Source organism: Monopterus albus, unplaced genomic scaffold (assembly GCF_001952655.1).
Source record: "Monopterus albus unplaced genomic scaffold, M_albus_1.0 scaffold126.1, whole genome shotgun sequence".
Taxonomy (NCBI): Eukaryota; Metazoa; Chordata; class Actinopteri; order Synbranchiformes; family Synbranchidae; genus Monopterus; species Monopterus albus.
In genome coordinates this window covers 2,849,736-2,866,461 of record NW_018128006.1, presented here as the reverse complement: position 1 = coordinate 2,866,461, position 16,726 = coordinate 2,849,736, and the positions used below count along the sequence as shown (strand labels likewise).

Here is a 16,726-nt window from a genome sequence, read left to right as displayed (position 1 = left end):
TGCAAACTGTTGGGTTTTCTTGTAATTATGTTTAAGTCAAATAAACAATTTCTTATCCAATGTTGAATCAGCCTGGCTCCTCTGTACAGTCTTTACACATAGAGTAATTGTTCTGTTTGTGTGGCAAATTTAATGGGATCTAATTTTAATTAAACATGTTTGTTTAAAGCGTTTGCCAATGGATGGCTCATAGGCAACATTGTTTGAGAAAGGTAAATAATCTAGTACAGGTTCCATGTTCATCTGGCACATATTTTTATTCATGTAGTCCTCTGATAGCTTGCATCTCCGTGGTTGAGCGCCAAGTGGTGTTTATGGATAACCTTTCACATAAGGTCACACCTGGCATAATTAGCAAGAGGTAATAAATGTATTGCTTTACAAATATACTGAGTTCTAACTCATGAATGCAATGTCCGTCTATACCACTTTTTCCTGAACAGGGTCGCTGGGGTCCTGGAGCCAATCCCAGCTGGCAATGGGTGAGAGGCAGGGTCCACCCTGGACAGGCCAAAAGTCTCTCACAGGGCTAGCACATAGACAACCACACGCACGCAAGTTGTATGTCTTTGGACTGTGGGAGGAAGCCGGAGCACCCAGAGAAACCCACACAGGCACAGGGAGAACGTACAGACTCCGAACTTGGAACCTTCTTGCTGTGAGGCGACAGCACTAACCACTATTGCACTGTGCCATGAATACAAGATAGTTCAAATTCAAAGCGATGGAAGGATAGATTCATATTGGACAAATAAACCAGACAGTGGCGCTATCACACACTGGTTTACAGGTTGAGCACTGATGGCAAAGGTCTCCTGTCTAGTCAAGACAGGAAAAAACAACATAAGCTGCATTAAGATGACAACACAAGATTCATTACATAGCATATTATCCGAAAAACAAAAACCGCTGTAAACACAACTGCTGTAATTCATACAGCAGCTGAATGATTATGACTAAATAAATTGCTCGACAAGTTCAGTGTACGCCTATAAAATGTAATGTCTTCATTATAACAGTGATTACATTGTTTTTGTCTTAAAGTTGTAGCTATGTGTTGACTTTTTTCTTAAAACTGTATTGACAATATGTAAGACACACTCAGGGTGATACATTCTTCTTCGTCTTCTTCGTTGTAGTCGTCTTCTTCTACTTCGTCTTCTTCTTCTTATTATTATTATTATATGAGTAAAATGGAAAAATACGTAAATTTAATTACAAATCAAACAAGACTCTATCAGATATAGTTGAATATATATATTTTTGGACCTGTTTTGTCGTTTGCCTTAGAAAGAAACTTTTCCCAACACTTTGGTGTGGGCATTGAACTCGTCCAACGTGACGTCTGCGTGTATAGAGCTTGATTGGTCGCTTGGCGTTTGGACGTGACAAGCTGACGACTTTTGTAAAGTAAAATGGTGCAACGTTATTATCGAATGAATTAATGGCTGTCCTCTGATCTCACGGCAATTTACTGTGCTCCAGATTCGTGTTGTTCCCTGTAACGGCGCGGGTAAAAGGTATTGTTGGAAATGGATAATATTACGCTTTGTGATTAACTACTAGCTTAGCTTGCTAACTAGCTTAACGCTGTTGTCTCACTAATTCTACCACCTAGATCAGTCTGCTTAATAGACGGCGGAGGTCTTGTTGTAACTAACGTTTGTGAATAAAAAGACTTTTGAGAACGTGATCATTGTACCAAGATTGCTATCTTACATATCAATAAGGCTGTTAGCCTCACTTAGCCGTAACATAATTAACTTATTAAACTGTAACGTTATGTAGGTAGGCTGCCGCTAGCTTTAGTTATTTATCAGGTGGTTAGCCAACAGTAAAATCATACCGACAATGTGCTGCTTTGCACTTAAGCGTAACTTTAGAGTTTCTCAGACATTCTTTCAAACTCATGAAGACTTTGTCAGGTCATGCTGTCATAAGCCTTCAGAGCCCCACAATAAGCAACACCATTTTCCAGACCTAAGGTACCCTTAACACACAGCATCGCTGAACCCTGTCCTTACCCAAGCAAAGAGCAGATATGTGGCTTGACACAGTATCTGCCTTGTATTTGCTCAGGTTAAGCAGTCACTGGCCCAGCTGGCTTGTAATGGCAGCCATCTCTGATAGCTGGGTCCTCATGGTTGTACAGCAACTGACATGATTGTATTTCTGTAATTTGTTGTAGACTCTTGACAATGTGAAATAATGTTCTGTTAGGTGTTCACAGTTTTCAATTAAACTGCCATTTTTGCAGTTGGAGTCTGGAGCTGCGTTTGCTCAATGCAAGCTCCTGGCTCAGGCTGTCTGTTTAAGTTGACTTTATTCTGTTCAATTTTGACTTGAGCTTCATGAGTGAGTGTGCCCTATTCGTTTACCTGCAGCTTCACTGTGTGAGATGGACGGTGGAGAGGAGATGCGAGTGGAAGCAGCCCCATACTGCTGCTCCACCTGTGATGGAGGGGAGGTCACGGGCCGCAGCCTGTCTCGACACAACAGGAAGATCCGCAGCCTGAGCACCTCCTCAGCCGGCAGCTCTTTTGAGTACAGGTAGGTGTGGAAGATGGATAATAAGTTGCTGACACACCTGTTATTATGTTTGCAGTTAAATATCAGCAAAACTATTACTAAATAACTTCATGTTGCTACTTCTATCCATGGAGTAAGCCTTTAGCCTGGACTGTTGTCAGATATTCACTCAGCACATTGCCACGACACATTCACCTGAGTTACTGCTGTATGGTGTTTAAGGACACCTGTTGTTGCTCTAGGCTTCTCGGGAATTGTTTTTGAAACAGCATTGTGACATGATCGATGTTGCATCACTTCAGACATTTGTGAAATGCACAGCGCCACAAGCCAGCACAGAAACAGCCTAAAGGAAACTGTTTGAAGCCTGAAATGTTTGTTCACTGTAGATAATTGCAAATGTTTTAGCAACAGCTGTGGGGTTTTTAAGGAGAAGTGAAACAGCGTGGGCCTGTGTTGACACTTCCTTAAAGCACCAATCTGGACTGTCCCATTATTGATGAGGACATGAACTGTCACTCAAAGGTTACACCCACAATTACACTATTATTGACTTTTTATTATTTTTTCAGTGAACTTCTCTTTATGGTATTTGACAGAAAAGCACTGGGTTGAATTTAGGTAAACAAATGACTGAAATAGGAAGATGATGAATTGGCTAGAGTTACTTTGTGATTAGAGGGCAGAAATTCATATCAGCCAAACATGATGGGCCAGGGTTCTCCTGGCTGAAAGGTGCTTAGGATCTGAGTGTGAATTTGGTTAACGTTCTGAAATAGGCTCAGAGTTAAAGACAAGCTGGTTATACTTCTAACATTTGGAGTTAACATGGTTAAACAGTCTGCGTGCTGATTATGCTCTGCCATTCTTCACAGATGATGGTTTTCAGCTGCTCTTTGCTAGAGGGTCTTTTTTCGCAACACATTCGACTTTTAAACACGCCAAATGAGATCTGTTAGATTCAAGTTGACGACGACGTGACTTTGCCAGGTCATAGTTTTCACTTTCTTCTTCTTTAAAACCCTTGTGATTTTCGCTGTGTGTTTGGGAAATTTCCTGCCACTTTCCACTTCCACCACTGCATTTCACAGATGGCACTGTGTGCAGTCTTGGCTGAATCCACGCCAAAGATGCTGGACCCCATCTGACCCATATTAATTTATTTTGGTTTCATCTGACCAAATAACATGCTGCCAGTACTCACCAGGCTTTGTCTGATGTCCTTTGGCAGAATTTAATCTTGCAGTTTAGCCCCGGTTTGGGAGCATTGATTTTCTTTTTGGACACAGTCTATATATGCACTGTTCTTTGAAATGTCTGATCAGCCACTGCAGCACCAGTTTTCACAGATAATCCTCGTGCCAAGCTAGAAGCACATACCGTCTGTTTATCAGTGCAAGGTCACGTTAAGTACAGAAACATGCATGGTGTCATATTTTGAGGACTGCTGCTGCACCTGCGGACTGAGGACTGTAGCTGTCTTTTGGCTTCTGATTAGTAGGTGACTGATGAGAGTGCATCCTCTCCAAACTTTATGAAGTCTTACAGTCTGGTTTATTATCTGTTTAAGCAAATACTCACCATGTGGAGCCATTTTGCATTAGACACAACCCAGGCCAAAAATAAAATTAAATAAATAAAAAAAGACATACATAACTTCAACAAATTGGTAATCTGGAATCTGACGGTGCCCATTACAGCCTGTATTTTCAGGTCTGTCTAACCTGTCCCAGGGACATCACTTTCGTTGTTTGCTGAAAATATGTCTTTCGTGTGTTGCAGTGTTGGAGTTCCCGGCCTGTTTCTCTTGTCTTGTTTCGTGCCTTTGAATGCATAAATCTGCATTAAAAGTGTTGCTGTCTAGAATGAAGAAGAACATCAAAACAAGCAGACAGACGCAGCACTGACCTATCTTTCATTTTGAACTGAAAAGCAATGGTAAAGTGACACTTGCCTCTCATCTCTGTTGCTTTGTCAGTATGAGCATCACTTTTCACATTAAATGTTTTCTTTTTGTTCAGTGTTAATGTGAAAATATTGCTTAATGCAGGAGCTGCAGTGACAGACAGCAGACAGACTAGTAGGAGGATTTGATTTTAGTGACATGCTTCAGCACAAAAGTTATATAGAGGCAGCACTCTTTTTATTTATTTATTTATTTGTTTATTTTATAAAGTTCTAGAGCTCAATGTCACTGACCTTTGACTAAATGCATTTGCTTTGTTTTAACCAAGTCTAGTACAGACAGGTTGTGCTAACACTTCTCCACTCTTCAGAAAGCAGCTTAATCTGGTCATGAGTTCCAGAGAAGACTGAGACAATGATGTGTTCATGTTAATGGATTTTAAAACCATCTGAACCTATTTCATCATTTACTGATACAGTATTTGTACTGCATGCAGGACTGATAGATGAGTTTGTTCTTCAGATGTTTCACAATGCATTATTACCATTTATTAACAACTGTCAAAGGTCTTGATAAACTTCAGTAAAGTCTGTGATACAAGACTCACTGAAATGTCCAGTGCTGCCAATGTTTAGTATTAATAATGCATTTGATAGACTGGTCATAGCTGGGTGATCACAAAAACGTCCCACAGCGTGCGAGTTAGTCTGGTATCAGCTGATGTTACACTGGAAATGCCTAGGCTCAGACTCTGGATGTCTCATTCACATTGGCTTCACTTCTCTTTTGTTTTTTTTTAACAACAGAGAAATGAAAATGAAATTGATTTGATGCAGGATTTTACACAAAGATGCATTTTGTAAGGTAGGAATTTTAGACATTTCCACAAGTAAGTCGACCTCCAGTGTCCTGTGAATGATGGAAATGTAACAGTAAGTTGTAGAGGTGTGTGCATTTGCGTACTTGCCTGGCAGCTTCAGTAACTTTAAACCTGAATGTTTGTCTTTGTCATCCTCTCTTTCAGGAGGACTCAGTCACTTCATGGACCAAGCCCTGTGACCACCTTTGGCCCAAAGGCATGCATGCTTCAGAATCCACAGGCAGTCATGTAAGTCATTTGTGTCATTGCTTTGTTTTTAAATTAGGCTCATGACCTGGTGTATGTGTTTCTAATTGGTCATTAGTTAACACCAGGTCTTTGGCGTCTGAGTATTAAAGAGGATGCTGGATCTCGTATTTGTCTAATAAAGTCAGAGCTCATCAAACATTACTGCTTCACATGTTTTTAAGCCATGGATTTAGTTGTAACACTGCAAATATTGAACCTTTCTTTGGACATACATGGAATTGGTTGTTACTTTGTAAACTCTAACACAGTCAGCTGTCATATGGTGCTTACTTATTTGGCAAGTTGAAGCCTACGGTTAACACCGCTTTCCTCATTCTACATAAAAGGGAAGGACATAAAATACATCTTGTTAAACTCACAAAGGGTTGTACCCAGTACAACAGACTGGCAACAGAGCATCTTTTCATGCAGATTTTACTAGATTTCTCCCAGCTGAAAGTCAAAAGGCTGTGGTGGAGCAGTGGAAAATGTTTGGTGTGTGTACATGGGCATAACAACAGGACAATGTGAAGCTTCTCCGCCTTTCTTTCTTTTTCAGTTGTTTGTTGTGGTTACACAAATAACATTAACTCCAGTGTTTTTAGCTGAGGCTCAACTGTCACTGTCTTTACCTGCAGTTTAATACTCACTAATAAATAATTCATTTAGAGCAGAAAACTTAACACCTACAGTGTCTTTGTTAAATAATTAGACCCCTTCACTTTTTGCAAAGTTTACTGTGTTGTAGATGTAATTTTAAAAGGGCAAAATTGCCATTTTTCTCAGTCTATACTCAATAACCCATAACGACAAAGTGAAAACATGTTTCCAGAAAGTTTCAAATTCTAATCAACAACAGAAATCGCTGTTTGTCACACAGCGCCTCAGATGATGGCAGGACACTGGGAGTGTCTTTGTTCCATTTACACTCCTGCTCAGCATGAGCTGTGACGTTAAACCAAGGCTGAACTGTAATTTCAGGTTTTCTAGCTTTACAAGGGGCAAAGAATAGAGTCAGGAATATTGTGAATGTTGTAACCAGCTCTTCTGTGTCATGGCCAGCAGGGGGAGCTTTAATGAGAACAGATGAAATTGATATTGATCACCTGAAAATTGGGAACTTCAATATCAAGAGTTAAAAAAAAGGCCCAGAATATTCCCACAAACTTGTGCAGATTGAGAGTCAGTCAAGATGTTAAAAAAAAAATTCAGATTCAGTAGCTGCAAAAGACAAAACATCAGAATTAATCAGTAAAAACCTTGAGTTCTGGAACTGACTGTTCAAAACTGTATTATTAGCCAGTGGATAAAGGTTTACAGGTGAAAATCCCAGCCAGGCTGCCACCATATAAGGCATAAGACCTGGTAGTATTTCTACTAGGCCTAAGTATTGGTAGAGGTATACTGGCAGGTGTAGGGGGAGCGGAGCTTATAGAACATAGACCCTAACATTCACCTAAGCTCCTGCTGAGACTATGTACAAGAGGTGTGCATGTGTAAGCCTGTAGATGCGGTGCCACACACTGTAATCAATGCCGTGCAGTGTTCCAACAGATTACTGTACAATGTTATCAGTACCATTCTGACACATTATTAGCAGAAGGTGCACATTTCACAAAGGCACAAAGATGTTTGTTTAAGAGCAATTGCATTGTCGATAAAATGAGCTCATATTGGTGTAAGGTGTCCACCTGCTGAAACTGTAGTGAATCAGTAAACAGATTTGAAAGACTCTGGATAGTAGCCAAACAGGGCTTTCTTTTTTTTATATTCCAAAATAAAAGCTAGGCTGTCGTACTCAGAAGGAGGAAAAGAGACACTATGCAAATGTTCTGTTGTTGTGTGACTGCTGGCCACAGGCGTTGTGCTTCCGTGAATGTAACAATGGAAGGAGGATATTTATCATCACAGACCTTCCAAACCTGAAACTCACCATTTTGTTAATTCTCATGAAAGGGTGTTTTAATGCTCAAGGTACTATATTGACCCCCGAGGCCCTTAACACACCCTGAAATGAAACGCAGCAAGGAGTCGCTTTAGAACCAGCCACTGTTAGTGTGTTTGGTCTTTTATTTTATGTGGCCTTCCTTATAAACAAACGTCCCATTGTTAAGTTAAGAGGTATCAGACTCTACACAGATACCAACTGTAGCAGTGTGTTTGTGAAATACCACAGAACATGACTTATACACAGCTCAGCTGTCATAAAGTGAATCAGTCAGCTTACTGAGTGTTGTCTGTTCAGTCGATGAAGTTCTTAGTCAGTCACTAGAACATTTTGACAATTAAAAATAAAGAGGCTTCTCTTGAAAGACCTTTAAGCCAATCACACAGTGGCCTTTTATTCATTCTGGAAATATCGAACGACCTATGCGTTTAATTCATAAGAAATTCTCTATCATGGTTTCCACGTTCATTCACATGAGTTACAGTAGATTCAGAAAGTACTCAGGCTTTGTCATTATGAAGTATTGAGTGTAGACTGATGGATAAAAATTGCAGTTTTATCCATTTAAAATTCATTCTGCCACATTAATGGTGCAAATCGTGATCGGGTCCAAACACTCGCTGACGCCACAAGATAAATGCAGGTTCCTTTTCTAGGACACATCTGATTGGTGGTTGAGTACTACACACTATTCATTGTATATGGCATATTTCACTATAGTGTGTGTGCTACACTGTTTATGCCTTTTATACAGTATTACTGCTGTACATACTGTATAAGATAAGGAACCTTCTTGCTGTCGCCTCACAGCAAGAAGGTTCCAAGGAAGCAAGTTTGTTCTCAGAGATATTCATATTAACAGAACCAGGTACTGTATGTTTAATTCTTCGTGGATATTGCAGTGGGACACTAGGAAGCTCAAGTACATTCTCTTTTTCCTGTAACACCACTACATCATTTACCCACATAGCCCTGTTGATTTCCTCCTAGACTTCCCCTCTGGCAGTGCAGCAGGCCAAATAATTTCTTCCTTGTAAATGAAACATAAAATAATTGTTGTGACTTGGCAGAAAATACATGATCACATTTAATAATAGGGGATGTTTGACATAGTTGTGCAAGTGAAAGAATTCAAACTTAAACAGAAGACTGATTGTAGTACAATGGGACTATAATACCTGTGATTACTGTTGAAATACCAGTTGTAGGAACAGCAGTGACATTGTTGTTTCCCTGAATCACACCTGTCCAATAAGGAAAGCGATTCCCTGAAATGGTTGGGTGCAGCCCAGCTGAGGGGCGGGTGCTGAGATGAAGTCAGCCTTTAAGATGAGTGAGAGCTTTAACTCAGCAGCAGAATCCACCGGGAAGGTTTAGCGTTAAGTCCTCAATGGGACAAATATAGCCCCAGTGAATCCAGCTCAAGGAGTTGTTAAGCCGATCCCGAGCCCAGCGCACAGAGAGACTCTCAGCCTCTCGCACATCTGGTGGCCAACTCGCAGCTCAACCTCAAGAAGTGAATGGACTCGGATGCTCCAGATGCTCAACAGTGTGTAGCATTTGAGGAAGCTGTTAAAAGCAGAATGAGTTCTTTGGTCAGCAACCTGGACAGAGCCTTGTTCTTCAGCTGAGTCAACCTGAAGCAGCATCCTTGTTACGTGTACAGCCATGAAGTTCAACACAGTGCAGGACTCACCTGGGAACCGTGACAAAAATAAAGTGTGGAAATGGTGAGAGGGGTTCCTCTTTCAACAGACCAAACATGCTTGATAGGTGAAATGTTAATTGGTGGGCGGCGCACTGGAGTAGTGTTTTGTTTTTGTTTTTGCCTTTTAAGATTTTTTATTTTTGAGAAATGAGCAGACTTAACTAAGACCTGACCATCTTCACTGTGCAGGGCTGCATTGATCTCGAGGGCTGACGTTATCAGGGTTTAGCGGGACCATATGTATGGCTAGTTGCAACACCTTAGATGTGGCCAGTGTTTGTGTTTTATCACAGACTGCCTGTGCGTTGTAACAGCGTGGCCTTGTGGTTTGAACAGCTCGGGATTGTTGGAATGGAAGCAGAAGGCCAGGGTGTGGATGCTTTGAGGTGGTCAGCGGAGGACATGTCCATGAATAGATCCCAGCTTGCTGGTGCTTCAAATGCTAATAAAGTATTTCTTTGTGTCCTGTATTTGTGTTTGAAGCACAGCCTGCCCCGTCTGGGTGTTCTGTTTGTACTCGCCTATGTTTAGGTCAAACAGGTTCACTTAATGTAGGGAATGTTTTACTATATCTGGGTCTTTGCCTCTGACTGTGCTACATTTTTTAAAGGTTCGATGCCACAGTTACCTTTACATACTGTTCAGTGCAGTCTGACAGAAGTGATTATTGCTGGTAAATCATGTGGCAATTTTAAGGCTTTAGTTTGTGTGTTTCAGTAGCACAGGGAGTTTGCAGTTTTTATACCATCCAGCAGCTGATTTCAGAGGATGTAGTAACATCTCCTAACAAGGTCCTCAGGTGGGGAGGAAGCCTGCACAGTCTTGTTGCAGATTATGTCCTGTGGCTGCATCTTCCAGGTTCAGTACCGCTGGAGAGCTAAATGTGTTTTTGAATACAACCTCTGGCAGTTTGGGCAAAGTTGAACCAGAATTTATTTATTTGTACAAAGACAACCAGCACTAAAGTGAAAGAGAACATGCACTGCTAGCTTTGTTCTAGATTTCTTCAATAATAATAATATATGTTTCAAGCAGGGTCAGGGGAAGGACATGTTCTGCTTCAAGTGGGGAAATTTGAGAGCTGCTGCCAGAGCACACAGTTAACCACCTGTGAATTTATGCATTCACATGAACTGCTGTTACATGCTGTGTGTAACGCCTTCAACTTCAGCTCCATAACAACAACTGCATGTACTGAATATACAGTAGCTCCCATACCTTCCAACACTGGGGGCTTGAACTGTTCACACAAATTAACTGGCGTCAACAACAACATTAATTGACACTATTCATTTATGATTTCTCATAAAATGAAACTGAGTGAAGCTGTTCGCTCCTTTGAACAGATGCAAATTAGGAATCATCGCATTCTCTCTGAGACAGCTGGTAGTAACCAGGCTTGAAAGGTGTGATTAGCATCAGAACCACAGGCTGATACTGATGCTAATTCACGAGCTATTTAAAGCAGCGAAAGACGGCTGAGATCTAGTTTGAGAATGTTTGGGTATGTGGACGGCCTGTGTCAGCACGACCCTGCCTGCAGGTATAGATTACATATTCATTAAATGACTCCAACTGTGGTTTACTTTTGCATTTATTTTATGCATTCTAAAAGTTGTCAGCTGTCTCAGCTTTTACACCCTACATTTAGATGTAAATCACGAGAGCGGTCATTAGATATTTGGTAGTGGGGGGGGATGTGTCATGTGGCACATTGGGAGGTTTTACAGGATTGTTGCCTCTGTCAACGCAGTATTTGGAAATTCATCATTTATATCCATATAAGAAAAACACTTCTTTAGATTTCTTACTTTTAGTGAGGTCAATTTAATATAACAACTTGTTTCTTCAAATCTAGACTTTGTTTTCATCACTGTTCGATTCATGTGTGACACAAATGCAGTAGTTCTACCTCTTAATGTGCTAATGCAGTACACTACAGTACAGTATTATTAGTGAATGACTGTGTTCTTTTATTGGACAGATCTGAATAACGAAGGAGTCCGTCTTTCTTCTTTTTTAGTGCTGGTTTATTTTAAACCACAAGCAAAATTACAAAACACAACCCAGGTGGCTCCCCCTTCCAGGCATCCCTATGCAGGCTGCTGGAAAAAAAAAGAAGACCCCTGAAACCCAGAGCCTAATACATTTATAAGTTTTTTTTGGCTGACCCCTTACACTGATGAAGTCAGTCCACAGACTAACCCTCCACAGGCTTGGAGCAGCTGGTCATAACAGAATGAGGAATTTCAATGTGTGTGTGTGTGTGTTGTCACGTGGTGCTTAGCTAAGACATTCATTCAGACATAATATGCTAACACAAAATTTAATACAAGAAAACAATTGGTGTCATGGTAACTGTAGCTCACATTTCAGAATCAACACTCTGTCTCTAACCTTGAAACAGCAGACTAGAGCAGACTTTGAATCTTACTAAATTGCATTACTAACACAAGATTCAACACATTAATGTCTAATAATTACTAATATCTAACAACTGCTTGAATGTTGTAATATCACAGAAATCAATACTTTTATAAGACTGTTGTACAATCAGTAACTAAGGAGTTGTAACAAACTCACCAGACTTGGGTGTTGTTAAAAAAACACCACAGTACTGTTTGATTTATTCTTTAAAGCATGTAGAGACAGTTGATATATCAACACACATAATTTTACACATAATCCAATACCAATTTGCTTATACCTAGTACATGCTTGAATGGAGTAGGAAGAAGTCAGACTTATCCAGTCCTACCCCATGACATCATCTTACCATCATTGGTTTGCAAGCAGTATCTCTACAAAGATAATTCTCTTCTACACCACACAAGTAATATACTAAAAAATAACAGTGTCAACATTTCACCATAATTACATTCTTACATAATTATCTTCTACACCACACAAGTAATATACTAAAAAATTATTACAAAGTGTACACCACACCCACAATGTTGGTTTTAGGATCTGACTTTTAGAGATCCTTTTGCCCTCTTTTCTGTCAAAGCATCACTCCTGCATTTTTGTCCTTGACAAGGGACTGTCAAGTCTGTTTCGCCCTCAGGTGAAGGTTGTTTTTTGTGTGTTCAGGCACATTCAGGACCCCGCCAGCCAGAGACTAACTTGGAACAAGCCGCCCAAAAGTGTCCTTGTCATTAAGAAGATCCGAGATGCCAGTCTGCTTCAGCCTTTCAAAGAGCTCTGCATATTCCTCACCGAGGTATGGCCACACATTTACCAACACACACTGGGATCGGGCGGCCTTGAACAATGAATGCGGGTGTTTATCAGTGGAAAACTGAGGAGGGATCAGCCTAGTAATGTAATCATGCCACACTTTGTTTTCAAGTGACCGCATCTCTTGAACACTTTTTTCCCCCCATGCCTATCACTCATCTTGTCTTTGTGTTGTTGTAGGTGAAAAACATGATAGTTTACGTGGAAAAGAAAGTTCTGGAGGACCCAGCTATTTCAGGAGATGAAAACTTTGGGGCCATTACTAAGAAATTCTGTACTTTCACAGAAGGTATGAAAACTGGCCAGTCACCTTTGTCGTCAATGTGTGGACACTATATTAACAACAGCATTCAGAGAGTGCATGTACCACTGCCAAGGCACAACATTCACTCACACAAATGGGTCCCTTTTGAAAAATGATATCCAGAATAACACAAAATGTGTCTTGAAATCCTTGATTGGGTTTAGATCCAGATCATCTTTTAGGGTATGATAGGCAGTCGCACTGTGAATCTTACCTGAACATTTCTCGGTTCTGTCTTCATTACAGGCCGAGTTATGATAGAAAATATTGTTTAAAAGGGGTTTTCAATGTTAAATTTAAATGGCCTTCAGATCTGAATGAAATTTGGTTTGGTGAGAGACATTGCCTTATCCCCACCAATGTCTGTCCCATGTATACTGATGATCCATCCAGCCCTTTAACAGACACATGGAACCAAAACCATAACCTCCTTGGCAGAGGTAAAGATCATTGTGGAATTTATTGAAGATGTTTAAAAGCTTCACTGTCTTGATATTTCTCAGATCTTGATGACATCTCCAATTGTGTCGACTTCATTATATGTCTCGGTGGAGATGGAACTCTGCTGTATGCATCCTCACTTTTCCAGGTATCTAGTGCTCGTCACTTTAAAAACGTGTTTTGTTAATGTATTGCTTTGTTTCAATAAAGAAGAAAAAACTTTAAAAACATCAATTTATATGTTTACTGATATGATTTAAGAGCATTCTCCTTCCTTTGCGTATTTGTAGGAGAGCGTTCCTCCAGTCATGGCCTTCCACCTGGGCTCCTTGGGTTTCCTGACACCTTTTAAATTTGACACATACCAGTCTCAGGTCACCCAGATAATTGAAGGTACTGAATGTTATCTAACCTGTCATTGTCAGCCTCACTCTTTCTGCAGAGTAAACAGTCCAGTTGTGTTTGCAAAGCAAAGCTCCAGTTTTCATTTATGTGTACTGTGTGTAGGTAATGCTGCCATTGTCCTGCGAAGTCGCTTGAAAGTCCAGGTGCTTAAAGAGAACTGGGAGAAGAAAGCCAGGCTGGACGATAAGGCCATCATCCTGACCAATGGGGAATTCGAAAGTTGCCACAAGGCCATGCAGTATGAGGTAGTATTTGAAGCTCAGACCAGTACATTAGTATCTCATGGCAACAAGAACAACATTTGGGCTTTTTGGGTAGGAAGTCATTAATTACACTAAAAATACAAATAGTTGCCGTGAGTACACTGACAGAGAGAAAACAGGCAAAAGGCCCTGTAAACAGCTTAGCGGTGTGATGTCACCATAATGACTGCCGTCTTTACCCTAATGCCCACAGGCTTCAACCTGTGGTTCAAGAACCACATGAGCAAAAAACAGTCACCATGTTTTCAGTTGTGGCTGACTGTGACCTGATGTCGGCCCAGGAGTTTATGGCAACCAAGAAATCACTGAAGTTAACACGCACGCGCGCGTGTGTGTCTTTCTCAGGTGCTCAACGAGGTGGTGGTGGACAGAGGACCCTCCTCGTATCTCTCTAATGTCGACCTCTTCCTGGATGGACACCTCATTACAACCGTGCAGGGAGATGGTAAGTGGGCATGCTCACAAGTTTCTAGACATTACTGTTGTGATAGAGAGGGCATTCATGATACAATACATCTCTAGTGAAACTCCAGCTTGATGTTTAAGTAAATTATTGAGAATACAGTAGATTTCCACCTATGAAAATAGTCATTAATAGTCAAACATCTGAATATAACACACTTAAAAATTCTGTTATTTACACCAGTTTATGTGACAAGCTCAGAGAAACTGCAGGTTGTTTTCACCTAGGAAGTAAAGTTAACTGTATACAGAGATATTAATGGCCCTGTATACCCTGTCGTCCTGCTCTCATTAACATGTTAAAGATGTACTATATATTATAGTAAAATAATTCTAATTCTTTAGCCCTACACACAATTTAAAGTCGGCCATAAACTGTACATTAGTGATGTTTTGTGCTAGAATGTTGTGCAGTCCTCTTGGGATTTTTATGTAGAAATTGTAGGTTTAAATTAGCACTCAAACAACAAAAGTACACCTCAGATATTCATTAGGTTTATTGTTTAAATCATGTTACTGTAAATTGAATGTCTTTGGGACTGTTAATTGGACAAAAGAAGCCATTTGAAGGCGTCACCTTGGGCTTTAGGTATCATTCACTTTTTCTGGCATCTCATAGACTAAACACATATTTCACTCAAATATAATCAAGATACAGTATTAATTGTTAATGAAAACATCTTTAGTTGTTGGCCTAGTGGGAGTACATCTGTTTTTCTGAAGCCACTACAGCGTGGGGATAAAGTAGGATTTTATATGTATGTATGTATGTGTGTGTATATATACACTGCTCAAAAAAATAAAGGGAACACAACATAGTTGAATGTCTTATTTTTGTGTTCCCTTTATTTTTTTTGAGCAGTGTATAATTTTAGCATTTTATTGTGCTGTTTTTTTATGACATTTGTGGCGAGAGTGTTTTTATTGTGAAGGATTGCTTGCAATAACCCCTATAATGGCTGCAGGAGAAAGTAAATGGCTTTGCTGTCTGTGTCCCCTCAGGTCTGATAGTATCTACACCTACAGGCAGTACAGCGTACGCAGTGGCAGCAGGAGCTTCCATGATCCATCCCAACGTCCCAGCTATCATGATCACCCCCATCTGCCCACACTCGCTCTCCTTCAGGCCCATTGTGGTGCCAGCCGGCGTGGAGCTCAAGGTATTTATACTGGCTGTTTGAGTCTTTGAAGAAAGTGACACTTCGTAGCATTTACAGCTGCATTTTGATGAAGATTCTACACACAAGTATTAATTATTTCGTCTGAGGTGGACTATATTTTGAACTTTAGTAACTGTTTTAAGAGTGCAAATATTATCCTGAATTGTGCACTGAGGGCAAAAAACATTGTCAGCTGTAAAAACAAAATCGTGGTCTTTTTGTGACATTTCCACATTCTTGCTTGTCATTGTTTAGATAATGCTGTCACGTGATGCCAGAAACACAGCCTGGGTGTCATTTGATGGAAGAAAGAGACAAGAGATCTGCCATGGAGACAGGTTAGTCCACATACTGAGCTGGTCATCACACCTCAGCTACACTAACAAAAGACCAGGGTTAGAGGAGAGGCAGAGGACATAGTAATGAATACAGCTGCCTCAACCCTTTCAGGCTTTATGTAACGCGGTGTGTACAGGTAAATGTTGGGTGCGTTAGTAATATGAGGGCACACAAAGTGACTGTGCCACTGACTGGCAAAAACCAGGTCTGTGGTCAACAGTCAAATCCTCAGTGCTAGTTAATGGGCGCTGACCATGTTGTGATGATACGCAGCTGTCTAGGTGCGTGCACAGTGCTCATGCTCGCTTGTTATACCCTGGGATGCGCTGCACAGGGCATGCAAAACTTAAAAAGATGACACTGTGTTCATTGAGTGCACATCAATATATATGTATTTATATTAAATACCATTTTGATTAATGATCGTTCACCTTCACCTCGCGCACGAGCAGATCCATTTCCTCAGTGGAAAATCTTACTGATACCTGACCTGGCAACTCCGCCAAACATTCAAACTCACGCGTCTCTTAAAGGGGATGTGATGTTACACACAGTTTGGATAATTGAATGTTATGCCCAAAACACACCCCTGTTTTAATAAGTAGATCAAGTATAGCCCTTTTGCTATTTGCACAGGCGCGTGAACCGTTTTCCTTTGTAGTCAAATTACTGAAATGAACATAGACACACCCAAACACCACTTGCGCCACTACAGTGCCTTGCGAAAGTATTCGGCCCCCTTGAACTTTGCGACCTTTTGCCACATTTCAGGCTTCAAACATAAAGATATAAAACTGTAATTTTTTGTGAAGAATCAACAACAAGTGGGACACAATCATGAAGTGGAACGAAATTTATTGGATATGTCAAACTTTTTTAACAAATAAAAAACTGAAAAATTGGGCGTGCAAAA

The 16,726-nt window shown here is 40.5% G+C and overlaps 1 protein-coding gene across 2 annotated transcripts in view; it reads left to right on the top strand.

The window, feature by feature from the left end:
- The first annotated feature begins 1,294 nt into the window (after nt 1-1,294).
- The window catches only part of nadka (NAD kinase a), a 17,174-nt gene continuing 1,742 nt past the window's right edge, over nt 1,295-16,726 (top strand). Inside the window, exons 1-11 of one of the 2 annotated variants that reach the window (XM_020612501.1) lie at nt 1,295-1,520; nt 2,385-2,550; nt 5,460-5,543; nt 12,293-12,422; nt 12,620-12,728; nt 13,247-13,332; nt 13,475-13,577; nt 13,692-13,834; nt 14,198-14,297; nt 15,317-15,474; nt 15,730-15,812. In XM_020612501.1, coding sequence (XP_020468157.1) covers nt 2,399-2,550; nt 5,460-5,543; nt 12,293-12,422; nt 12,620-12,728; nt 13,247-13,332; nt 13,475-13,577; nt 13,692-13,834; nt 14,198-14,297; nt 15,317-15,474; nt 15,730-15,812 — 1,148 coding nt within the window. In that variant the 5' untranslated portion in view covers nt 1,295-1,520; nt 2,385-2,398. Of the gene's footprint in view, nt 1,521-2,384; nt 2,551-4,326; nt 4,468-5,459; nt 5,544-12,292; nt 12,423-12,619; nt 12,729-13,246; nt 13,333-13,474; nt 13,578-13,691; nt 13,835-14,197; nt 14,298-15,316; nt 15,475-15,729; nt 15,813-16,726 lie in introns of those variants that run through there. The other variant, XM_020612502.1, reaches the window with a different exon arrangement.